The following is a 26369-nucleotide window of genomic DNA, read 5'->3' as shown; positions in this document are numbered from 1 at the left end:
TTTTTATTTTTTTTTTTAAATTTTATTTTTTTGTTCATTCTCTGTTTTTCATCCTCAACACCACATGGGGAAAAAAAAAAAACAAACCCAAACCAAATAAAAACAACACAGCTGGTAGTGGCAGAGAAAGTGCCTAAAAATCTCATATATTGTGCATTAATGGTTAACTAACTGTGTTTATGTAGTGCACGTAAAGGATTTTTCATCAGCTTACTAGTGAGACAAATGCAATTCATGTAGCTGCTCAAGTTTAAACATGTTTAGGGGAGTACCTGTAATTTATGGGATTATATTTTGTACACCTGGGACACCATTTTAAAATGAGCTTATTATTAATTATAATAAACTTTGGGGTGATCAAGTTAATTTTTTAATATGACTGTTATTGATTATTTGATTTTTTAATAATAAATGGAGAAAAAGTTTAATTTCCTAAATTATTTTACAGAGATTTAGGGAAGTACTCTGCATTTGTTTTCTGAAGCTGCACTGCTTTCTTGTTAAAATTTTTAGATAATGGGCCTGGGTTAAAGTTGAGGGAGACAGAGAAATCTGACCTGAACAGACACTGCACCTGCCTTAAAGTTCCTGCCTGAAATAGGAATAAAGATACAGGTTTGTCAACAAGAGATTTTGCCTCAAATACTGCAGAAAAAGCTAACAGGCAGTAAGATTTTAGTGTCCTGTTGTGGAAGGAAGTCCTGGTGGTGAAATGCCAGGGATTAACTTAAGTTTGTTGGGTTTTTTTCCCCAACAAATAATGGGAAATTATTTGCCTGTGCACTAATTTACACAGGCATTCCTCAAAATGAGCGTTTTCAGTACTTTAACTATGGGTTCCATGTACATGCAGATAATGAAAATACTCTTGTGTTATTGGGTGAGATAATTTGAGCAATGTATGGTATGAAAAGTGCATCTCTGAGCAGTTTTCCTTGGAGAAAACCATAGGCAGCAAGAGTTAAATGAGACATCTACATCTTTTATTGCTAATATCAACACTTTAGCAATGCTAATCAGCTGTACTGATTTTCTGTTTGGATTTTCCTTAATAATTAAGCAAAAGATCTGGAATGCAATCAAGTTTTACTCTAGGGGGTTCATGCAAATTTTTTTTATTTTTTTAATTTTTTTTTAATTTTAAATTTTGTTAAATGTATCCTGCAAAAGGAAAGTTGCTGAAGTTGAGAATAAAAGAAAAAAAAAAGGAAATACCATTTACAGTCCGCTTAATCAGAGTGAATATTTTCAATGAAATCACTACTTCAGTGCATTTATTAGCTGAAAATACAGCTGCTCTTTAAATAGCTGCACATTGACTACTTTGCTGCATGTAGAGAAATAGTTACAGACCACGAAATATCTTTCAGCAGCTTGATTTTTCAAGATTAATTTAGCAAAATGGGATCATCTCTGTATCCTCAGATACCTTAGATGTAATAGTTTCTTGTTGTGAGCTTTTTTTATGCTGACTTATGAAGTAAGGGTTAAGTAAGACTATTTTGTCTCTTATTTTTCCCCATGGCCCTATGTTCTTTTTTTTTCTCATAAAATAAAGTGATTTCTGTCATTTGCTTTATACCCATAATATTTAAAGTAAGAAATTGCTATTTCTGGGTTAATTTACTTGGTTAAAAATGTTTATATTAAGTCAAACATATTTGCTAGAAATTATTTTCTCATTATATTACAGATTAGATTTAAGGATCTTATTTATATGAGATATATCTCATATAAATGTTAGAATATATGTTAGAATTAATGTGTATATAATGTTAGAATTAAAATGTAATTATATTGTATTAGGTATAATGTTAGAATTGGTGTGTAAGTGAGGAAATAAGGTCAGATGTTCACTGAAATGGAAATGTAGCTTAAGTGATTACAAATAAATTACATGTTAATAGCACCCATTCTGGCATTTGTGGATTAATGACCAGTTGGATTAAGAGTGTTTCAGCACGAAAGTTAAAACAATTTGTTTAGTGAAAGTGTTAGGATAATCTTTTTAGACCTTCATGTCACTACCACAGCTTTTTTTAATGAGCGTTTATTCTGTTTGGAAACTACAGCCAGCTGAGGAGGGGGAACTAAAATAAATTAAATTAAATTTTGGGGATCCAAGTTTAAAGAGCAGTGACAGTGCAGGGTGACATGTGAGGCTGTGCTGGCCATGGGGAGCACCTGGGGAGGCACAAACCCTTCCTGTAAGTGAGGGACGTGCAGGGCTCCTGGTGCTGTGCCTCTCCACTCTTGTGGTCTTGAGCAAGTGCCAGCCTTTATCCCAGACCCCAGCTCTGGCTCTCAGAGTGGGCAGAGCCTGGCTGAGCACACCCAGCCTGGGTGGCTGCAGCTGGAGGGGACAGCAGCACCTCTGAGATGCAGTTTTTCCACCAGCTGAGCCCATGTGAAACTGCTCTGTTTGGGTTGTTCTTCTTCCCAAATGGGCATGGTATTGCTGCTGCTGGGCAAGCAGGTGTGTGTTCCTTGAAGTACCCTTTGCTTTAGGTTGATTATAGATGGTCAACATTATTAGCTAGTTTATATTCTGTATGGTATTAATGGATTAATTTATTTTTTTTTTTCTTCACAGTCACCTCTTTGGAAAGATGGTTCTTCATTTCAACTCCCTTTTTGGCTTCTCTGTCATACTCCTGTACCACTGGATGGGTTCAGCTGTGTCTTTGAATCTGGAGGATCCCAATGTGTGTAGCCACTGGGAAAGGTAATACTTTCCTTTTGGAAAAATAAGTGGTGTAAATTGTGATGTAATCATTTTGCATTGCTTTACTTGGCATGCTTCAAATTATTGAAAGCTTTTAGCTGAGATTAAAAATGGGGGAAAAAGAATTATCTTTATTGCATGGGCAGGTGAGTTCATGATATGTAGAAGACTATGGGCTGAAATGCATCTTTGCATTGGGGGTTAGGATGCAAAAAAACACTACAGTGGTACTAGCAATGTTACACAACCATCTGGGTACAAGAAGTGAGTAAAAATAGCTCTTTCCAATTTAGGTGAAGAGAAGTTTTACATATGCAAAACATAATTAACCATACTGGAATTTGGCCAAATTTGATTATGCTGATTTTCTCCTATTCAGCACTCACAGGATCTGAATCAAGATTTGTTGTTTAATTATTTTGATGAGGTTCAAAAATTTATAACATGCAAAATTAAATTCATCATCAATGTAGTTGGTCTGTTTGTTCATCCAATTTCATGTGAATTGCAAAATGCCACAATGGGCAGGAGAGGTTGAGCCTCAAGCATCTGCTGAAGTTCTTTCCTTGTGCAAAAGTTATGATAGTGAAAACAAGACTTCTGGTCTCATTATAACTGTTGTGCCTGTAACTGATCAGCTGGTCCATGAGAAAGTCTTAATTTTCACAGTTCAACTTGAGGATGTCAGTATTTTCTGCTCTTAATGTAAACTGTGTTTTATGCTACATCATGGGGACCCACTGTACATTTATTTGTGATTGTTATGGCTGAATCTTTACAAAGAAAATTGAAACTTGTAATTATTCTTTTATAAAGTCTATCTATTAAAAAAAAAAACCACCCAACACTTATGGACTTTCCTTGGAAACTTACCTGAGTTTTATGTGAAGCATTTGGCACCTCTGCCTCAGCTGCTGTGTTTAGTTCATACAACAATGTTTATATGAAGTAGTCACCATATTAAGTACCTGTTCATAGTAGTCAGGCATTTGTCTATCATGTTACTGGATTCTGTCCTATAATGTGTGATTTCTTTGCAGTTTTTGTAGATAAAAGTGGTTTTGGGGGAAACTACAGGATAGTAAAGGCAGAATGGGAAAGAAACCCTGAAGACAGCTATTCACACTGCGTAATATAATTTAAAACAAGCTAATCAAAGTCTTCAGAAGGAAAAATATAATGAAGAATGCATCTAGCAAGCATGCCCACTTTGTTCCATGAACATTTTTTCCTTCGTGTGCTGTGTCTCAGAAATGGGGCGGAGCTCCAAATAAACTTGGTGGTTTACGCTGCTGCCCAAAGCAGGTGACAAAGGGACAGAAGTATGAAAGGGCAAAGCCCCAGACAGAAGCTCTTGACTGCCACTGGCACTGTTGTGTGCTTTAAATAAAAAATAAACCTCAGTCAGTACTAAAATGGTCTTTACAAATGAACTGTGAGAAGAGCGCGGAGCCTCAGGCAAGCGCCAGCATCCCACTGGTATTTTGTTGGGCTGGGACAGCTGGGTGGATTAGGGCTGCTTGCCTTCATTCAGGAAAACAGGGAGCAGGGTGTGTGCCTTTAGGGGTGAGTGGCTCTGGATGTGCTTCCCCTTGGTGTAGATGGTGACAGCAGGATGAGGAGACTGTGGCTGTCACCCTGCAGTGGGTGCTCAGGGGTCGGGGTGTGATGAGTGGAAGTGAGGGAGAGCTGGGCAGGCTGTTTAGTGTTTTGGCTGGTCCTGGGAATCAGAATCCTCCTGCTGCAGGAGCTTGCCACGCATTCCTGTATTTTCAAGCTGCCTTGCGCAATCCAGGACTGGCTGCCAGCACAAACAGCCTCTTCGAAGAGTTTTCTAGGATGATTCAATATTTTCCCCTTTTGCGACAGGGCTCTGCTCTTGTTGCCCTACTGACAGCTTTGGAGGCTCTCAACATGGATTTGTTTCTAGGACACTGTGTAATTTGGCAAAAAATAATAGTAGGATTTTGTATAGTGTTTCTGGGGGTGTGGTGTGAATGGTTCTGTGTTGAAAATTATCCAGTAAGCAAAAGAAAGCAGGGTCTTCAGTATTCATTAATTTTGATTGCTGATTGGACTGTTCGGTGGTATGCCTGTAATGTAATTTTTCAGTCATTACTACTCAGGTGTATCTCTGTGTTAATATTCACTTAGTGTCTAAATGTTTTCCTATAGGCCCAGATACAGTTTTTACAAGAAATTTTTCAGAAAGTCCTATTTTTCTATTTTGAGTGATGACAGAAAAAACCTAATTTTCTGTTTCCTTAACTAGCTGTCCAGTTATCCAGTTGCATTAATAAAAGTTTCCACAGGGGAACACCTGATACGTGCTGCTTCCATTTGCTGCCTGTTTGAGATACAGGTGTTCTGTTTTTAAGAAAATTTAGGCGAACATTACTTTTCTTTAAATGTCAAGTAGTGGAATTTCATCAAATGTGCTACACAGTAGAAGCATGATGGCTCTCTGTATGCTTTTCTTCACAAGATTTCTGTCTCATTTTTTTAGACATGGGTGTTTTGTTACATTTATTCCATTCTGTAAAAGACCTAATGAAATGAGACTGTACTAAAAGCACTTGCTTGATGATCTCCCTTTTTTCTCTCTGTCTCTCCTCAGTTACTCAGTTACAGTGCAAGAGTCATATCCACACCCTTTTGATCAGATTTACTACACCAGTTGTACTGACATCCTGAACTGGTTCAAGTGCACGCGACACAGGTGATGTATAAATCCTAGTATTGTCAATTTGCTGATACTGTTCAGATTCTTGATTCAAAATCAAGCATGGTATGTAGGATTTTTTAGCTGTAGTACCCAGCCTGTCTAACTGCTGTGATCTGTGTCAACTGGAAAATGCCTGTCCAAGCAGTATTACATGCATTTTATCAGCAGGTTGGGGTGTACCATCCCATGGAGTGCTAACAGAAAATGAACAGCTTGTGAAAAACTAAATTCTCCAGACCCTGCAAGGTGTATTTGTTCAGAAATATCATGGAGACCCCTTGCTGCCTGCAGTGTTGTGTTCTGAGGGTAGTAAGTGTATGTTTCTTGAAAGAAAAGCAAAAAGACTTGTTGAAGGAAACTTCTTGTGCAAGCAGAAAGCAAGCAAGGGTTCAATGATTAAAACCTGGTGACATCAATGAAGGGCATTTTCCTCAGAGGAATATTCCCGTAAGTATGAACCCTTACAAGTGGGAAAAGTGCTGTTTTTTGACCAGCCATGAGCATAAGGCATGTCAGGGAACCCCTTGGACTCTTGAACAGCAGATAAATCAAGACCACTTGAAGCATTTCTTTCCTCTTTTCTTGCGACACCTGAATATTTTTTAAAATGTACAAGAATATATCCTGTCTTGTTTCTGACCCAAGCTACGTGACAAACACTCACTCCTCTCCTCAGGATCAGCTACCGCACTGCCTACAGACATGGTGAGAAAACGATGTACAGGCGCAAATCCCAGTGCTGCCCTGGATTCTATGAAAGCAGGGAAATGTGTGTCCGTAAGTTCAGCTTTCCTTTCTTCCTTTTCTCTTTCTTTGGCTTTGAAATTCCATGCATCCATCCCTGTGCTGGCGTGACTCCCCTCTGGTGGGTAACTTTTGGAGGCTGAGTTGCAGGGTTACTCATCAGTGATGCACGTGCAGCTCTCACTGCAGCCAGCTGGGCTTGTGCAAATGGCAAATGGCAGGATGGTTGGATTTCAGATGTCCCAGTGGCCAGCCAGCCTTGATGTGGTTCTAAATAATGGTCCTGTGAAAGATGAACAGGGCAGACATCTGTGTTTTCCAACACAGCAAATAAACACCAGGTTTTAAAACCACGAGGGAAACGGAAGTCTTTTCTCCTTGGATCCAGTAGATCCTCATGTTGAACCTCTCTTGGAGACACAGAGGTCTTTTTGGAGGTCTCAGCACCTTTTTTGGAGGTCTCTGCACCTTTTTTGGGTGGGACATGCCCCTGTCTCCTCATCTAACCCACAGCTGGGAAAATTTGTGTCTGGGGGGTCTGGCAGCGACCTTGGCTCAGTTTTTCTCTCTCTTGTGTGGCCTTGTACAGACTTAGGGAGGTCTTAAAATGTTTTTTGCTAAGAACATGTTTTACATCCTGGAATTTGGAAAAAAAAAAAAGCTTTGATTCAAAACATTTTCTGCATGTGAAAAAAGCAAGGTCAAAAATATTTGTAAAAAAAAATATATCTGATATCAGATTGGGAATGATTTTAGCCTTTTTGTTTGTAATATGTATGTATATCAGATTCAAAAGAACCGATTTCTGACTACATGTGGTTGTTACACAGCATGTATGAATGATATTTAATTTTTTTATTAGGTAGTATACTTTTTGAAGTGTGTTACAGTTTGACTTGTAATGACAAATATGATGGTGATTCTCTTATGTGACTGCAGGTTATACACAGCCATAGCATATGTAGTAAGTTCATTGTGTTAACATAATGATATTCAGAACCTGAAAAATTCAAATTCCATTGGACATATTAATTTTTCCTGTTACTACATAAAAGCATGCCTGATAATGGTACAGGACATACCTGCTCTGACTTCTGAAGTGGTTGTGGAATGCCTCAGGCTCTAAATTATGTGAAAATACAGACCCTTCATGTAGCTGAGTTTGCATTTATTTGACCTTGGAGGAAAGAGAGAGACCTTCAGCCTTCATCATCTCCAGCTGGAGCATTTCTGTTACTGCAGTTTTATTTTCCATGAAGTGTGGATTATTTTGTTTAGAGGCATGCAAGATGCCTCTAGAAAGCTAAAATCCTCGTGATGCTGTTGATATTTTGTTTGTTTCTCCCTTTATTTGACTTCTCAATTTAGAATGGTAAATTAGAAAAGTCTACTGCTAGATGATTTTGGTATGACTCAACATTGCGTGAATTGGAATTTCATTGCTTCTTCTCAGAAATAATAGGAATCTGTGTTTTATTAGTTGTGGCATTTCACTTAATCTTAATTTAAATTTAATTGTATTAAAATTTTAAATCCAAAATTATATGGGGTCAGTATTTGGACTGTTTTATAAGAGTGTAGATACCTTGTTTGTAAGTACTAATTACCTTTCACTAAAAAAGAATGCTTTGTGCTGTCCTTATGAAACTCATGTTATTAGAGGATATAAATAATGTACAAATTTCTCTCCTCTGTCTTCAGTATTTCCAGTACCTCTGTGGAACAGTAGGTTAAGTGGACCTTGGGTTGTTATTTTTACTCTTAAAAATTTTGGTGCACATAGCAATGTTTACACCTGATGCACTGAGATGATCTGAATGCAGTTTATGTGCAGATACATTAAGGCAGAACAATAATCCTGTGAAGCTCTATAAAGGAGCTAACTCCTGGCCTTAGCAACTCCACCCCAGGCTGAGTGACAGACTAAATTTCTCATTAATTTTAAAGAATTTCCTGCCACTTGTCTGCTACTGTCAGTGGCAATCCCTAGGAGATTTGGCATGATAGGCTTAGCTACAGACTAGAAACTTTTTCAGAAGGTGCTTTTTTATTTTTTTATTTTTTTTTAGCATGTTTCTGGAAAGAAAGATTTCAAAGGCTTTAAGATACTTTCTTGTGGCTTTATTGAAGATGGACACACAAGCAAAAGTTGATTGTTCCTGGCAGCTTGAACATTAACCTCACTTAGTTTCTAACACTGTAGTACATTTCTAAGAAACTTAATGGAGATCTTTGTTGAATTTTCTCAAAACATGAAATAGAAAATGAACCATCTATCTTAAGATATAACTGAATATCACTAACTTTACCAGCAAATAGCCATCAAGCACAGGATCAAACAAGGGGTATGTTCTAGCATACAGTGTAGAAGGATTTATTTGAAAAAAAACATGTTTATAATGTAGTTTAATAGATAATTGATTTTTTTTCCCCACGACAAATATTTGTTTCAACGAGTTTGGAAGAAGTTGGAGTTAAACCTTGCAATAATTTACTTTATGTGCATAGTTACAGCCAAAGTGTTCCAATTTTATGTTAACTGGTTTATGGCTGGCTTTTCCAAGTGAAAAAGCAACTGATCCTAAAATGCATGCATAAACTTATATAAAAGATAAAAATACATTTCTTCAAGTTTTCTTTTAATATCAGATAATGAAGGCAAGACTGTAGAAAAGATCTTGACAAAAAACAGTAAGGCACAAATGAGAAGGGCAAATAAGATGTAAAAACAAATGTTAAAGAGTAAACCCAGACTGCTTTTCATACTATAATTGAGCTTTCACTTGGAAAAAAAGAAGACATGCCAGTTGCTGTCATGGATTTTTTGGTGCTTCTTCACACTGGTCAGTAATAAAAACCCAAAACCTTAATTTTAAGTTTTTCTCCTGCAGCTATATATTTTTTTTGGTACCATGCCCAACAATTCCACAGAAAACTAAGATGAAGTAGTTCATCTGTTCCTGGTATCATTCATGTCTTTTCAGCTTCTTTTAGGTGCTTTTTATGTTGTCCTCATCTCTTCGTAGCTCTGGGTAGTAAATTTTGTTTCTCTCATCCCTGTGTCCACTGTGACATGTTCGGGGTTTTTTTTAACATGTCCTGTCTTATACAGATGTAGGAATCAGTTGCCAAGAATCAGTAAGCCCAAAAGGTGTCTGAAGAGTGATTTCTTTTGCTTAGAGAACAGATTTTTATGTATATCCAGAGTGTGGATCTGTGTGCTCAGCGTGGTATGAGGGGCAGCGCAAGGAGATAGGTCTGGTTTCTTGCAGCTTCTTTCCTTTCCTGTTCTGTTCCAGCTGCCTCACAGAGGAGGTGGTGGAGCGTTGCCTCGCTGTATTTAAAGCTCAGTGCTCCGAAATTTGGGCTGAGCATGTTTGCATTCCCTGGGTTATTCACACAACTGCTCACACTGCATGTTCAGAGTGACCTCCTGCTGCCTCAGGCTTTGCTGGCAAGGTTTTTCACACTTCTGGTTTGTGGAGAGCCTCAGTGCCCAAGGCAGCACTAACTAGGGAAGAATCTTCAAAGATACAAGTGATTCACATCAAGTTACGAGACTAATGGAAAATTGTGATGTATTATTTAAACTCAGTCTTTCCATAATACATAAATAGGCAGCAACACCTTGTGTTAACTCCTTGCTTCATCAAACGTTTAAAAATTATTATTGTCTCTGTTGATTTCTAATGAAGGTCATTTTAATGCATGTCTAAAAAGCAGCTTGTTAGAAATAGTTGGGAATGAAAACTAAAGGCTGTAAAAATAAGCAGTTAATGGCTGAGATCACATATGATCAAAACTTTTTATTTTATAGATGATTGTGTGGTTTTCCTTTTCCTTGGACACACTAAATGTAAAGATGACCAATGTGCTTCATCATCTTTAACTAGAGAAAAACCCAGAACATTTGAAAATACTTTACCTAAATATCTAATTACTCTAAAACTTTTTCAATCAATTCTGAACCACAGGGTACCCCCTTTAAACTTTTTTTTAATGTTTGTCTCTTTCCCCTTGCTAACTTTGTATTCATTGGTATAACAGTCAGATTTCTGCTTTAGCTTCGCTGGGAATGTTGGTACAAAGGAAAATCTCATCCTGTGCACATTTTCTAACTTTTAGTGTTGTTCAGAGTAGAAGGAAATTATTACAGTGTATGTATTTTGGAAAGGTAGGGGTGTTTTGTGATTAATATGATGCCAGTAAATTGTTGCTGGTCAAAGATTCTTCCTCTTGGGTGTATTACATTCTGTCATTGATAATGCTGAATATCAAGGCCATTTCAATTTTTTCTTAGATGTTTCAAACAAAAGATCTGTTTCAAATTAAGGCTTAACTTAGAGATGTGCTTGCAATAAATCAAAAAAGAATAAATTTCAGGCAGCCTGTTTAGCACTTAGAATAAAGGTTGCAGTGATTGATAAGGTTTATATGTCATGCTTTGCTTTAATCACTGTAACTGTTTATCCTTCAATTGAACTGTGCAACCATTTGGAAAAGTCGGTATTAAAATACTGGTGTTGCAAATCATATTTTATCCATGCTGTTGCAAAAGAGAATTTCTTTGGAATGCCTACTGAAGTTCCCCTCTTTTTCTTGGCATGAGGGTTTGCTTGAGAGTTACAGGATGGTTGAGATTGTAGGGGCCCTGTGGAAGTCATCCCATCCAAGTTTCAGGCAGGGCCAGCCTTGTCCAGGACCATGGTCAAATGAGTTTCCAACCTGGATCATTTGACTCTTTTTTCATTAAATTTGGACAATTTCCTCGGAAGTATTTGAGTAATACTAAAACATTTTTTAGCTGGAGTTTTCAAACTTAAGAGAAATAGAAGAGACTGAAGTGAAATATATTTTTAAGAGATGCCACCAAACATGAAAACACTGGTATTTATTTTGCTTTTAAGAGGTACAATTTTTTGAGACACAAAAGAACTGTGTTAGGACTATTTTAGAGTATTTTAAAGAAGATTTTTCCCAGTGGCAGGATTTCTCTAATTGTTTTATTTTATTCCCTCCTCTGGCAGCTCACTGTGCTGATAAGTGTGTCCACGGCCGTTGTATTGCTCCCAACACCTGTCAGTGTGAGCCTGGCTGGGGAGGACCCAACTGCTCCAGTGGTGAGTTTTCACCTGCTTCTGCCTGTCTTGTACTCTTTCCATGGTGTTATCCTCTCTTCTGGACAGACAATCATCAGTTCTGTGCTTGGGCTTCTGCTGTCTGATCAGGGCTTTTTTCTGAGTTATCAGGTTACTCTGTGTAACCTGATTTTTCTTCATTTACTTGCAAACGGTGTTCCCTCGTAGCAGCACTAATGAGCTTTTTTTTTCTTTCTTTTTTTTTGTGCTCAGAAACATGCAGATAGCAAGGTATCTGGAGTACAGACATAATTTTACTTTACATGTAAGAAAAGCTCACAGTTTTTATTTTACTAATGTGTGAAGTTTGATGGTGCCAGGTCACATTTAAAAGCTATGAGGAAAGCCTTCCTAACAACTCTGTCCTCCTTTTTCACTCTGCCGCTTTCCCCTTCACTCTTCACTCCCAGAACTCTCTGTGTCTTTCCATTGTACTCTGGTCAAATTTCTCCCACTTTCTTCTCCTTTCCCTTTGCCATAAGAACATGTGCAGGAGGTGAGGGGAGCAGAATTGTGCAGAACAGAAACCATTACCTTTTCTTCCCTTTGGTTGAAAGACAATTTCTCAAAGTAATGGTTCAATTCATTGTAATTCTTCATTTATTCCAGCTGTGTAACTCCCTTTTTTAAGGTCTTTAAAAATGTATTTTTGAGGTTGACATAAAATCACATCTTTTGTAACAAGTTCTAGTGACTGTCTAGCTGAAAGAAATGTATTTTAGCCAACAATAAAAACAACTGTATGTACAAGTTAAATTCCATGGACCTTACAAATTTCTAGCAAACGGCAAAGATACTGCACTGGTAGTTAACTTAATACATTATTCCTATAAAATTAACAACTCTAATTTATTTTTCTTTTTTTAAAAAAAGGAAGTTTTCTTCAATTTTCAAACATGTTGCTGTCATAACTCAGTTCATCTGGAGCTGCTCTATTATTCCAGCAGCATATTTGTTGGCATGAGGAATAATTTAAGCATTTTAAAATTAATTACACCATTTTTTGTGTAGTTTTCATGTATACTTACTTGGGATTCATGTATAACTCCAAATAAACACCCAAGTTTTGCATAAGGCATAAAAGTGAGAGAGCCATTGTTCTTTGTAACAGTGTTGCTGTAAGACTGGTCTTAATCTAATGTACTGAATTTTCAACATAAATCATCATAACCTGCTATCTTTCTTTCTGAAAACTTATGTATTGAGCTCTTCTGTAGCTGATCAAACATGCAGAAGAAATGTGAATCATTAGACAGCACAGATTGCAAAAATACTGTTATATTTATTGTAACATATTATGTTACATATATTTATTAAGATTTTCGAGTCTGAAAGTGTGCTTTAGATGAGACAGGAACCTCTAAATCTGCCTTTGGAAATAACCCTTCGTCTCATAGGGTTTCTGGTGTCCATTTCTCTTACCTGTTTGGTGTAATGCACTCTGAATACATCTGCAGCTCTTTTCCTCTGCTTCTTCCTCAGCTGCTTGCCTTTTGTGTACCTTTGAACAGTGATCTCTGGAGAGGCTGGTGATCCTCTAAAGGCTCCTGTATAACACTAGGGCTACCTGGAACTGCCAGAATTTGTTTGGGATCACTGGTAGGAGGAGGAGGGTAGGCTGAGAAAGTGGGTATTTCTGTACATGTGCTACAGGAACATTTGTTCTGGTATTTATCCCCTTCTGTGTGGACAAACCCAAGAAAGTTACTGATTTCACTCGATTGTCCTTCTGAGCTTGAGAGCTGACATTTGCTGCTATCTGTCCATGGTTTCCTTGTCTGAAGAGCTACAACACAGGTCAAACTGAATTAAGAAACGGTGGATAATGTTGGAAATAACAGTGAGAGGTGCTTGGCTTTCTGAGCTTCCTTGTTGCTTGTCCAATGTAAAAGGTTTTGATACTCTTTAGTTGGATTTTCTGCATGATCCTGAACTTCTTGTTTTAGTCACAGAAAGGTACAATGATACAAAATAAAGATCTATGCTTTTTTAATAATATTTTTTTTTATATAGCAAGTTATTAATTCAGTAGGAATAGGTGCATATTTCCCTACTGCACTGATGTCCATCAAATAAACATTTTCATTACTTAACTGAATGGTGGAACCATATTAGAAAGACAGGACAATGTTTTTGTAGGGGAAAGGTTCAGGGATTTTATGGCTGCTGATGACCAGATAAAGTGCCCTGACTGAACAGAAGATACTATCCTCAAAGGGTGAGGTATTAGGCCAACTTCCAGATGTAGTCATCTGTTCATTTTCATGGACGCACACATATTGGAAGGAACTGTTCTACCTAGGGACAAAACATTTTGTAAAACTGCAGAACTAAACACTTTCTTCCAAATTGCTGTCCTATCTCTATTGGAATTGTTTATTCTCCTTACAAAGGAATTTTATCTGCAAGTATCTGAGAACAAATTTAGTCCTGTTGCAGCATCTGTCCATCTGCCAACCCCCCAGACTGATTTTTATCAGTTGTTTCTCAGGAGGGAATAATTTTTTTGGGTGACTCCCATTTCCTTTTGTAGCAAATATCATCTCCTTATTGCCATGACTCTTTGCCAATTCCTGAATTGTTTAGGTCAGTGGCTGCTCTTAGTTTAGGGAGAGAAGGCCTAATGTTTGACCAAGAGTGCTGAGCCTGTCTTTTTTCAGTGCTCAATTCTAACCCAGACCATGACTCTGCTCCCCACCACATCCTCTGCCTTTCTGAAAAAATTACATCCCAGCTGCACAGAAAACAGGATTGGATCTATTCTTCAGCAAGCAAAACCTGAGTGGTGGCCTGGGAGTTTTGTTAATTAAATAACGTTTCCTTGGGGAGCATTTCCTGCACAAGGTGTAATTTTTCTTCAGGTATTTTCTTTTATTTAAAGGAAATAGAGTGTATTAGGCAGTGTTTACTTGCAGTGAAAGTCAGTGTGAGGTGGATCAAGAAGGTGATGAAAATGTAGATAGACCTGAGAGGAAACACCACTTGGATCAAGAGATCACCTCTTTGCAGAGCGCTTGCATTCTAGTGGGAGAGATGGCAGTCATGAAAAACAATTTATTCTAATAAAGATTTATTGATTGAACACAACAGTCAGGACAAGGGAGTGGACAGAACATGTGTTGAGTGAGTGAAATCAGCAGAATCCATATGTTGTCAGCTCCCCTTGGAAGAAATACTTGTGAATTCCAGAAATGTAAGTCGGACAGTTGTGGGCTGGGGAAGTGCAATGTAACAAAAGTGCATGGACTGCTAAATTATAGGTTAAACAAATAGATTTTATTTAATCTAACTAACACAAAATTGATTGATTTCAATCAATCAATCAAACAAACTAACACAACTTTTCCCTCCTGAACTAAATTACTGTTTTATCAAATTTTTTAACTGCTAGGTGTCAGATTGGGTTGTTTTGAAAAATGCTTTTGACTACAGGCTGAGAATAGAATAGTCTTTTGTAGAAGTTGCTACATGTGCTAATAGTTGTACATTTAGACCTTGTTGTACATTTATAATTTATGTTTTCTGCCCGTTTTCTGCTCACACTCCTGCAACAGTACTTTATATTTATTTATAAATTTTATTTATTTATATTATATTTTATTTCTATTTATGTTGTCATCTATTTTATAAGAGATGATATATGAGCCTGATTGTGAGTTTTGAGTGGGCATGCAGTTCAGATCCACAACCAGGACATCCACTTTGTTTTTCTTCTCATGCCTAGCAGTTCACAGATAATTCCTTCAGAAATCAATAGGACACTTTCTGGATAAGCTGGAGCAGAGGCAAAAATCAATATTACACTGACTTGTCTGAAATGGTTATAGCCTTGTGATCCCCGCAGCTGGCATGAGTGGTAAAGCAAAAAAGGGAATGACATGTCCTTGGTTTATGACTAAAGCATGGTCAGGATTGTTCATGAAAATGGGAGTAGAATTCTTCCATTTTTACTGTGCCGCAGTAATCTTGAGATCTGTTTGAATGACTGAGTTTTAATTTGTAATTTGATTCTGTTGTTGATTAGTAGAGCTTTATTGGGACTATGGTCTGAAGGCATCGGAGTAGAAAAAATGGTATAATAAGACATAATTTGTCTCCAGGGTTTTGTAAAACATGAGAAGAAAATAGGATTTTTCCTTAATACTTTAAGCTTCAGGTTTAAGGCTTGGCACCTCAGAGAAACCTTTACCTTTAAATGGGCTTATTAAGGTAACTTTTAAACTACAGTAGCTCTGCTACTGTCAGATTTCCTTCACAGCCATGGGTGTTTTGTAAAGTTCGCAAATTCCGTGAAAATCACTCTGTTTTCTTCATGGGACTTGGCAGATGCAGGCCATGGCAGAAACTGGATCCCTTGGCATTAATGTGTGTGAGACACTCACGTGAGCCACAGGCAGTGCCAGTTTCCCAGTGCAGCCCTTGGTTTCCTTTAACCCTGCAGGGGTGGATGTGTGACTTTTCCACTGCACCCCAAGTGACGCAGCCCCTGTGTGGTACCTGCCTGGAACCACCTTGCACACTTTGATGGCACAGAGTCCTCCTAAACTGAGCTTTTTTTATTATTATTTTAATTTTTTTTTTATTTATTTTTTTTTGCCAGGGCATTGCTTTCCTTTTTCCTTTGTCAAAAGCATTTTTAACTAATGCAGCTTGCAAGACACACTTAGGGGGTTAGCTCATCCCTGAGTTTTCCAGGCCATCCAGCAGGCTGCAGAAATGAGTTCTGGTTTTAACCACATCCTTGCATTAGGAAGGCTTGGTTCCCAGAACTGGGGAGCTGGTAAGCACACAGGCAAACCTACAGAGTATCCTGGCAGAGAGCTGTTTACTTGTATGGAAAATGTAGAGAAATAGTTTATTTAAGTAGTGCAGAACTGCCCCCAGCCCAGCTCCCGTGCCAGCGGGTCATGAACAATCTTAAATTGAACCTGTTCATATTTAATGTATCTTCCCTATGTTCACTACCCGTAATTCTTCTATAATTATTGCTGCTGTAACTCCCCCAACTGACTTCTCACTTTTTCCAGCTGAACACTTCATTTTCCTCTCTAAGAAGGCTGGATACCTTTGAGTTGAAAAACTAACCCACCAGCAAGTCAGATGAGGTGCAAATAGGAAAAACAGATATTTCATGGAAGTTGCCATCGCATTCATTTTTCACAGTCACTACAGTGTCACTGTGGTAGGTGGCATCAAAATTTCCAGGGCTGCATAGCACCTCTCCTTGTGTAGAGGTGCAGTACAACTGTGCATTTGAAATAATAATATTCTTATGTTTAGCATATTTTTGGTACTGTGACCATTTTGGTTTGGAAGTCCTAGGGAAATTAATAGATTTTATGGCCACGCTTCAGAATTTTGCTTAAGTACTGGATCGGTCTTTAGGCAAAAGTAGAAACAAAAAAATTGCCTTCTGCGAAACAGAGTTATTAAATTTACTTATGTTGAGATTTACTTAAAGGAAGGCATTCCAGTAAATGGTAATAGTTTTGATGCTTTGTAAATATTTTCTGGACCAGAGAAACTTTTCATTTCTGCTTTTCACCATTTTGGAAACCTAGTAATTTGTACTGTTTGCCTAAGCTGATTTTTTGACTAAAGTCTGTGGGTTTGGGGTTTTTTTTCCTAGTAACAGTGCATAAGTATTTTTAGTGCTGTTTTCATTTCAATCTGCCTTACATATTGGCGGGCTTATATATTTTCAGTGGCTCACTTCGTAGGTTTTCAAGGATGTGAAGGATACCATTTGTGGCTCATTAAAAAGCACAACTAAGATGACCTTCAAGTCATTGCAAAAAAACCAAACCAAAATAAAACAGAAAAACCCAAAACCAACCAACAAACAGCTAACTTATGGTTCCTACAAGGACATCTCTGCAAAACTGGGGTCACAGACAGAATGTAGTACAAGAAAGTTCTTAAATTTTTTCCTATAATAATAATTATTTTTAACAGGTTTTATCTCAGTAATGTGATAAAACAAATACCAACAACCATCTGTGTGTGTTTTCCTTATCAATTATCCATCCTTGTGTTCTGCTGTCCAAAGCACTTTAAAGAGTCTTGGAAATTTATGGCATGTGAAAGGCATATAGTTCCAGCCTTTCATAAGATCTGAAAAACACATTTCCATTGTTCTTCCACTTCACGGATCAAAAGGCTTTTATAAAGTAAACAAGAAAACCCCCTGAATTAAGTTTAAGCTTAGCATTTTGAATAAAAATCCTTTCTTATACACAAAACAAAAAGTAACAATGAAAAAGACGCCACAGGGTAAAAGGCCTACAGTATAATAAATGGAATGAGATAGAAACAAAAGACTGAAAGAAAATTCCAGATCCAATAGAAATGGCATTCTGGAAAAAAAAAAAAGAAATTCCATGCATTTTTGTGACTGGGATGTAGGTAAAGTAGGTCTTTTAGTAAAAGAAAATGGTATTTTATAATTATTATGTGTGGTTCTCTGAAGGAAAAAAAAAGAGATTATTTGTTTTTTAATATGCATGTGCCATTTTCATAGCATTTTGATATGATTAGAACAGAACAAAATAAAAAAAAAAAACAAAAAACATGGAGAATAACCCATGGTTTTATGAAATAATACTTTGAAGATTTTCTGCAGGATGTTTTTATTCTAGTTTTCAGAGTAGCTGGCTTTGTTTCCTGGCTTTTTTGACTCATCTCTGAAGTTTCTGTTTGCCATGTTCCACATTTGCTGTCCAGGCTGACAGACAGGCTGATGTCACCATGGGCTTAATGCATCTTGTCAAATTTGAAACACACTTTGAGTATTTATAGCTTTCAAAATCGGCATGAATTTATTTTTACTTGGCTTAAATTCCAATTGGGAGAATTATTATCTGTTTCCTATCCTGCAGGAATATCCTAAGGGAAACAAATGCAATCCATTTAGATCTGCAGATGGAAATAGCAGAGAGTAGTTTCAAGAGCACTCTCTAAATTTTACAGTAGGTGTGATGTGAGTATAGATTAGTGATAATATCCATATTTTTGTCATTTTTTTGCTTAGAAAAATCCATGGATTTCCCTTCTGTTGACTCTTGGAGGTCACACCCTGGGGCATGTCCAGGGATTAGCAATTTTGTTTGTAGTAATAAGACTCTCAGTGGGATACTTCTCTGGATAAATCAGAGTTTTCTCAATATTGTCTTTTTTTTACTCACACCATCTATGGTTGGCTGTTTGTAAGGAAAGGGAAGGAAAAAGGAAAGGAAAAAGGGAAAGGAAAAAGGGAAAGGGGAAGGGAAGGTGCGGGAAGGGAAGGAAAGAGGAGAGGGAGAGGGAGAGGGAGAGGAGAGGAGAGGGACGATGAAGCTGTGGACAGCTTGTTTGTTTTACTTGCTGAAGCAAGGAAAATCACCTTTCACTGGGTTGGGAGTTTTGAGGGCAGATAGGTAGGAATATGTATATTTGCCAGTGTTAGGTTATTTTAAATTTATACTTCACAATATTACATTCCAGGGGAGGGAGTATTCACTCCCTGCTGTCTGTGGTAGGGAATTTTGTTTTCAGTTTTTCTAGAAGACCATAAAAATACATAAGCCTAATTGAGTGATAAGGATCTCCTCTGTTTTCAAACAGCAGTGTGTATTTCCAGGAACACACTGCAATGTGTCTTGCAGAAAGATGGGTAAGATAGACTAAAATCTCATTTAGTTGTCTTGGTGCTGCATATGAGACACCTGCAAGAAACTGACAGCAAGGACCGTAAATCTTCGTTTTGCTGTAGTTCTTCTCCCTCCCCAATGGCACAAAAAGCAGTGATCTTTAAAAATAGCATTTCAATAAACATTGTCTGGCTTCAGTGTGAAGTTATAAGGGAAACTGTGGCATAGTTAAAAGGTAGTTGCATGTTAGAGCTTCTAAGGAGGTTTTTCTTCTGTTCTTTGGCTTGATCTGATAGCCTTATATGTTTCTTATTATAGGCCAACCTTTAGAGAAGTGCAGAATTTTAGGTGGTCAAGGTGGGTTTATCAGGAATAAACTGGGACTTGCACTTTTTTTTGTGTTGCCCTTTAATGAAATCAACATTTCTAAAAAGCAGGGAAAAAAACACACAAGTGTGTGGCCATATTTAGTTAAAAGTGTTTTTTGTATATAAAGAGCAATAAAGTACTTGCCAAATTCTACACATGTTCCAGATTCTTAGAAAAAAAAACGAAAAAAAAAATTAAAATATCCAGGCTCCCACCACTTCAGTTTGTAAATCACAAAAACCATTTGCATAAAACCACATTTAGCCCAGCACAATAACAACATGCTTTACAGTAATTTTACAAGGAAATCATATGCTATACAGGAGAACCTTACATCTTCAAAGATGCTACAAAAGGCCCCAAATTGGTAGCAGTTTCCATCACGGGTTTCAGCTTCTTCTAGAAGGTGGGATTTTTTTTGCCATTTAATCCTTAAGATTCTCCCTGTTTTTCAAATCACTTGGTCAGCAAGAGTTTTTGTCGTGGTAGACCTGCATAGCCTTAGAGAGTCTTACCACAGTGCTCATGTCAAACAGAATTTATGCAGTGCAGTGCTCTTATTCCAAAGGTGAATTCCTACTTCTGCTCAACAAACCAAAGGAGAGAGCAAAGTTTTCCTCCCTGTGTCTGTGGCATTGTGTGATGTGCACCGTGCATGCTGTGGTGACAAAGAAGATGTTCCCAGATGAATAATGAAAGGAAAATATTTTAAGAAGATGTGACATTAATACCACAGTGTTAAAAGTAGTGTTTATGTTCATTTTGGTTTTTTCCCTACTGCATAAGGGGAAGGCAGAAAGGACGCTGTGAATCTGATACAAAAGCTGACAGGTATAGTAAGTCTTCTGTTTAAAACATAAAAAAACCATGTGAAAGGCAAAGAGGGCCTTTTGTAGTGAAGGTGTTCCATGTAAAAACAGTTCTGTAAGGATCAACACAGAAAATTAGTGCTGGTTTACTGGCTGGGTTTTGCACCACCTCTGAGTGGTTCAGACTTTGCAGGAGTGATTGGGGCTGAGATGCACAATCCTTATGCTGAAACTATTCTGAACATTCTCTTGCCTTTCTGTTGCTCCCCTTTCTCCTTGTGCTGAGAGCTGTGGTATGACGGCCCTGGATCTGTTGAGAAAATCAGTGTATGAGGATTTTGCAGCTGCCTGTGTGTGCCCTGTGCATGTGTGCCTGTGACCTGGCTGCAGCCAGCACAGCTCTCCTCCTTAAACTCCAGCTGACACTCTGTAGCCTGGCAGTAGCCATGAACTCCAAGACTATCCCATTCCACCAAATTAGCAGATGTGTGTGACTTCCAGCCCAGCTTTCTCAGTGTCTGAATGCTAGAAATAGTCTGAGGTAATAATTGGTAAATTTAAGCTCCAAAACTAATTCTAAGTAATCCAAAATTGCCACAGGAAACATTTCTACCCTTTGCCTTCTTCTTTTCTAGTACTAAACTGAGCATCAGTTTCTGAAAAATCACTCTGATTTCCTATGGAGAATATTACTGATGATCAGTCAGGGGACACAGAGGTAAAATGAGTGATTTATCCATCTTGTTCAGTATTATTATTTATTCCCCTTAATTCTGCACATTTCTCCACAGTTCTTCCCATAAGTCACATGTTGGTGACAGACCTTTTGGGAGGGGTTGTGGCAAAACTGTGCTGGGGAATATAATGAAAGATTGTGAAGTGTTTGTCATTCACCTGGTCATTGCCAGGGGAATGGTCCTGAGGCTGAGAATCCCCTTGCCAGCCTTTGGATGTGCTTTTATTGTAAAGATTTCCTGTGAACATAATGAGAAGGCCATGCCAGGAGGCTAATTAATGGTTATGCACAGTGCAGTGTATCCTCCTCAAGTGAGGCTGGGTGCTGGATGCAGTGGCAGGTGCTTGGTAGAAGTTTCTGATCCCTCTGGCTCACAGATTTGTTACACTGGGTCTTCAGGAAGCTGCAGGAATGTTGGTGGCCACACCAAACACCCTATTCCCAGCAGCTGGTAAAAGAGCACAGCCTCTCACCAACCAAGAATAAATCTTCTCTTGCCAGTCCCATCAGGGCATGGTCTTGCCTGAGCTCTGCACTGGAGCAGTTGTGGTGTGGCAATCAGTCTGAATTCTCCCTTCTATCAGACATGCCTGGACAGGGCTTTTTGGGTTTTGGAGTTTTAAAAAATTATTAATTGCCTGATTTATTAATTAATATTTCCCTGAGGAATGGCAGAAATTGAAATTTTGTCTGAAAGGAATAAGACTTTCATCAGCAGACTAATGTGTTAATTTTTAAAAAACATTAAAAAAAAAATAGGGGTTTCTGCTCTATCATGACAGAAGACATGAGTTTCTCAGGCATCTTGAAAGCCATACATGTCTTTTTTATATCCCAAAATAGCTAGTTGAGGAGGAGGATTATATGTTCTACTCTGTGCAGACACGTTGAAAATGTTGGAAGTTATCACGGCAAGAGGCAATTTGTAGGGAGCAGCACGTTACAAAACTGTTGTAGACCTGTTGTTTGTCCACAACACATCTTTAAAGAGAAAGGCCAATAATAATAAGATGGGCAGTTGTTCTTACAGCCCAGCAGCATTGCTGGGTGTTTATAACACATAACACTACTTTCTGTTGCTCTCTGTTTTATTGTGTGTAAGTGCTCACAATATCTCCATTTATGGATGCATGTTCTAGTGACCTATCCTGGAGAAAAGAAAAAACCAAAAAACCAACCTTAAGGAGTAGATTCTTGAAAAGACCCTAATTCCTTTTTATTTGTGTAGCCTGGGTGAACAGCTCTTACAGCTGAATAATTTCTACCCTGAGGAGCATTCTTGAATTACTTTGCATTAGTCTAGGAAAGTGTGCCTGTTCTCTGCCTGGCTTTTTTGCCCCAGGAGAAGACTGGGAGAACAATGGTTGTCAGTCTCCAAGAGGAGAGCCTGGGCTTACAGTCACTGCAATTGAGGCTTTCCCATTGTGCTGCTGTTATCAACAGAACATAAAAATAAAATCAGACCATTTGACCATATGATTAACACATTCCTGTTGAACTCCAGGTGACCCTAATCTTCTGGCTCTTTACAGAACTCCTGTGTTTCTTAGGATAAAATTTCTTCCTTAACATTAAGTTCTTTTGATGCTGAAATACCCTCTGAATGGTTTGCTTATGGGGCTTCAGTGGGATGCATTGGGGCAGACAAGAGAAGATGGATTTGAATGATTGTAAAGACACACTGGATAACCAAATTCCTAACATCCAGATGAAGTTTAACCATGTAATTGTTGATTTCCTCTTGCTTGCTGAAGTGCTTCTTATGTCTCCTTTTGCCCTATTAGCATATTGCAAGATTGCAAAGGAATTATTTGCAATTAGCTGAACAAGTAGGAATTCTTTGATTTGCCCAAAATCATAAATCTACCCTAAGCAAGTTTTGCAACCTCCTTTTGGGATTCAGAGAGTTGTTGTTGGATTTAGACTACATTTTTTAAACTTAGACTTCCCTCTGTAAAGGGGAGTTCATGGTTTGATGGCGGAGAGTCACAATGAAGAGTTTTGAGAATTAAGAGATTCGAGCTTGCATTTAGTTCCCAGTGTTTTATAATCTTGCCTTTTCTCGGGAAGAATCACTTGCATGAATCTCAAAAACCAAGTCTGCCCTGCCTGCCACGATCCTTTAGGACCAAAGAGGAGTAACAATCTCCATTCCATAACTTGCGTGGCCAGCTCGCAGCACCTCCAGTGGAGCCCAAAAAAAAAATCACTCTAAAACCGCCGCGCTTTTCCTCCCTCTGCCCATCCAGCGTGCGACAGCGACCACTGGGGACCCCACTGCAGCAGCCGCTGCCAGTGCAAGAATGGGGCCCTGTGCAACCCCATCACCGGGGCCTGCCACTGCTCCGCCGGCTTCAAGGGCTGGCGCTGCGAGGAGCGCTGCGACCCCGGCTCCTACGGCAACGAGTGCCACCAGAAGTGCCAGTGCCAGAACAGAGCCACCTGCGACCACGTCACCGGGGAGTGCAGGTGTCCCCCCGGATACACCGGCGCCTTGTAAGTGCCTTTAAGTGGCTGTGTCGCTTTTTGGGGCGGTGGGGTATGAGTTTGGAGGAGTTTGGGGTGAGTTTCCATGCTGAGCAAGCAGTTTTGGGCAAACCAGCGTTGCAGGGCGCGTTTCAGATGTGCGGCCAAGAGGAAATAAAGCGTCGACCCAGACGGGTAAAAATGCACGAAAAGGAGCAGCAGAGGGTTCTTGTTGGCCATCACAGGTTTGGGAAATGGCATTGAAACATGGAGTTGTTTGGCCTTGGTCATTCCAGAGCTGTGTCAGCAGCACTGAATGAGTGCCAGACTGTGTATAAAGAGATGTTTTGGGAGCAGTGATTCCTAGAATGCCAGGTCTGCTTCCTTAGATCCGTTGTGTGGATGCCGCACGACGCTCGGTGCGCATCCCTCTGTGTCACGCTGCTCTCTGGGCTCCACAATTTTGGCTGGAGGAGCTGATGATGATAGCACTGAAAACAAAGCTGGGGCCTGTGGTAATGGGTGTCTGTGCTGTCCCCACCCTGTGCACAGCTGTGAGGACCTGTGTCCCCCCGGGAAGCATGGCCCACAGTGCGAGGAGAGGTGCCCGTGCCAGAACGGAGGCGTCTGTCACCACATCACCGGGGAGTGCTCCTGCCCGCCGGGATGGATGGTAAAAAATGAGCTCTGAAACCCCCCAAAAACCCCCCCAAAACTTCCATATTTGTACATCTCAAAGGGGGGAAAAGAAAAAAAAAAAGGGTAGCAAATGAGGATAGCAAATGCAGTCTGCTTGTAGCCAGGAGTAATGAGAAACATATTTTAGCATAAGGGACTGAAATAAAATGCTTGCGAAACCATCTGTTACTGAAAATGCTCCAGCTCTGCACTGCCTTTTTAACTATATCAGATTCTGGGAAGCAAAAGGAATGGTTGTGCTGTGACAAGGCAATATCCTTTAGATCTTGCCTGCAAGTCATTGGTTTCTCCATGTAGGTTGATATTACAGGGAGGTGACACCACTGTGTTTGTTAATAGTGGGGTTTGTGCCCATTTTTGAATGTCAAGTATGTGTGGAAAAAAAGCCCAAACCTTTGCATATGTGTTCACTGCTGGGGAGGAGATGGAACATCAGATCTTTGACATTATCTTTAGGCTTCTTTCCCTTTTATCAGAGGGCAGGGAATTAAGACCTGACCTTGGAGCTGCAAATTGCCTTCCCTTGCTATCAGGCTGCCTGCTCTGAGTTGGCAAATAATGCAGCTAGAAGGTGATCAAGGCCCAGATAAATTCTTTAAATACATTTGCTGATAATACTGATTGTGAGCATTTGATATTATTTTCCATTTAAATGTTTATTTTGGGTGAAAATTCACATTTACTGATGGTTTAATTACCTTGTGACTGTATTATACTGAGAAGAACCTGTGGCAGAGGCCAGTTTTTCACCAACTAGAGAGCATGCTATAAAATACAATCTGTGGTTATCAATTTGAGCAGAGCACCCGACTACCTAGCTTGGAATATGGCCATTTTTACTTTTTATTGCATTTCATGCTAGGAGAGCAAAATTACTGGTCTTGGAATACAATGTTTGCAAAAATTCCTAACTCCCTTTATCTCCCTATACACAGCTACTAAAAAAGAGATATATAGCACATGAAGTAGTGAGGAAAATTTTATACTAGTGCGTATTAACTAATACATGATTATTTAGGCCTTTGACTAATTTTCCAAGTAATTATTTAAGTATAAATTACAATTGTAGGGCTTTCAATTCCGTGAAACACTATTTTGTCAGTTAAACTTTTTTTTTTTTTTTTTTTTTTTTCCTGTACAGGAGTTTTAAAGTAGCCAGGTGCAAATTCTGCAGGGTCTTGTGTTAGATGAAATACCTGGATGTCTTTTGTCTGATTAAATGCCTGTAAATACCTTTTTCTTGAAATGGCTTCCTAAAAGTCTTAAGTTCTGATGTTTCCCTCACCACCCAGGTGTGATTAATTCCAAGGATGTAAAAGGCAGTGCAGAAACTCGAAACCCACTGAAAGGAGCAATCATGCTACTTAAGCTTTTAGGATATCCTTCTCTAAGTGAAATTGCAAACAGCTTTTTCATTCATCAGAAAAAAATACCCAAGTTACTATAAAGTAGAATAATTGGGGCATTAGAGCCTCTATTCACTTGAGGGCATTTCTGGGTGTATTGATATATAGTAATCCTGGTAAATAAACTGGGAAGAGCTTGACATCAGTTAGTCTTACAAGTGTGTTTTTACAGGTGCTTAGAAAGAGTATTTTTCATGAGCTTTTACTTCCAACATGGAAATCCTAGAAGATTATTCCTCCAGTGCTGGAATATGTCCCAAATTTAAAGCTGGAGAAGGGTCTGGCATTTCCAAGATCAGCACTGGGAGAGTAAATACAGGATCTCCCTGACCTTCCCTCGTTTTCTCCTTGTCCATTCAAGCTGCAGTCCCAACTCTGAGATTTCTCTCCTGCACTCACAGGGCATGGTGTGTGGTCAGCCTTGTCCTGAGGGTCGTTTTGGGAAGAACTGCTCACAGGAGTGCCAGTGCCACAACGGAGGGACCTGCGACTCGGTGACGGGTCACTGCCACTGCAGCCCGGGCTACACAGGGGAACGGTAAGGAAAACCCACTCCTGCCAGGCTGCTGAGCCTGGAGGGCTCAGCTACAGCAGGGGAACCTCAGAAGCTGGTAGAAAGAACAATGGAAGTATCTGAGACATGATCAAAAGTGCTAATTTTGGTGACAAAATGCTTGCCGTGTCACTCGGCTGATGCCGGATTGCAAGTTGGAAGCCCATGTGAAAGAACACTTCCTGTGAAGGAACTGCGGGGTTTCACTGTTTTCCTGCTGTGCTCTGGCACTTCTTGTGGATCTTCCTCCCTTGGAGAGCCTTGCAGAATGGTGCAGCCTGTGCTGTGGTGGAGGGGTGAGGAGGGAGGCTGGTGGGTTTGTGCAGATGTCTGGCACTCACAGCAGCGAGGGAGGCTCGGTCAGTCCCTCT

The 26369-nt window shown here is 39.1% G+C and overlaps 1 protein-coding gene across 1 annotated transcript in view; it reads left to right on the top strand.

The window, feature by feature from the left end:
- MEGF10 (multiple EGF like domains 10) overlaps nt 1-26369 on the top strand; it is an 85609-nt gene that overhangs the window by 16720 nt on the left and 42520 nt on the right. The window contains exons 2-8 of the mRNA XM_005529439.3: nt 2594-2725; nt 5343-5444; nt 6127-6227; nt 11222-11314; nt 23124-23370; nt 23893-24013; nt 25847-25983. Of these exons, the coding sequence (XP_005529496.1) occupies nt 2610-2725; nt 5343-5444; nt 6127-6227; nt 11222-11314; nt 23124-23370; nt 23893-24013; nt 25847-25983 (917 nt within the window). The 5' untranslated portion in view covers nt 2594-2609. The remainder of the gene's footprint in view (nt 1-2593; nt 2726-5342; nt 5445-6126; nt 6228-11221; nt 11315-23123; nt 23371-23892; nt 24014-25846; nt 25984-26369) is intronic.

This window comes from Pseudopodoces humilis, chromosome 4, assembly GCF_049639895.1.
Source record: "Pseudopodoces humilis isolate 2021_Gansu_Grassland_sample_001 chromosome 4, ASM4963989v1, whole genome shotgun sequence".
In the NCBI taxonomy this organism is placed as follows: Eukaryota; Metazoa; Chordata; class Aves; order Passeriformes; family Paridae; genus Pseudopodoces; species Pseudopodoces humilis.
The sequence above is the reverse complement of the archived record's forward strand: the minus strand, read 5'-3'. Positions and strand labels throughout refer to the sequence as shown.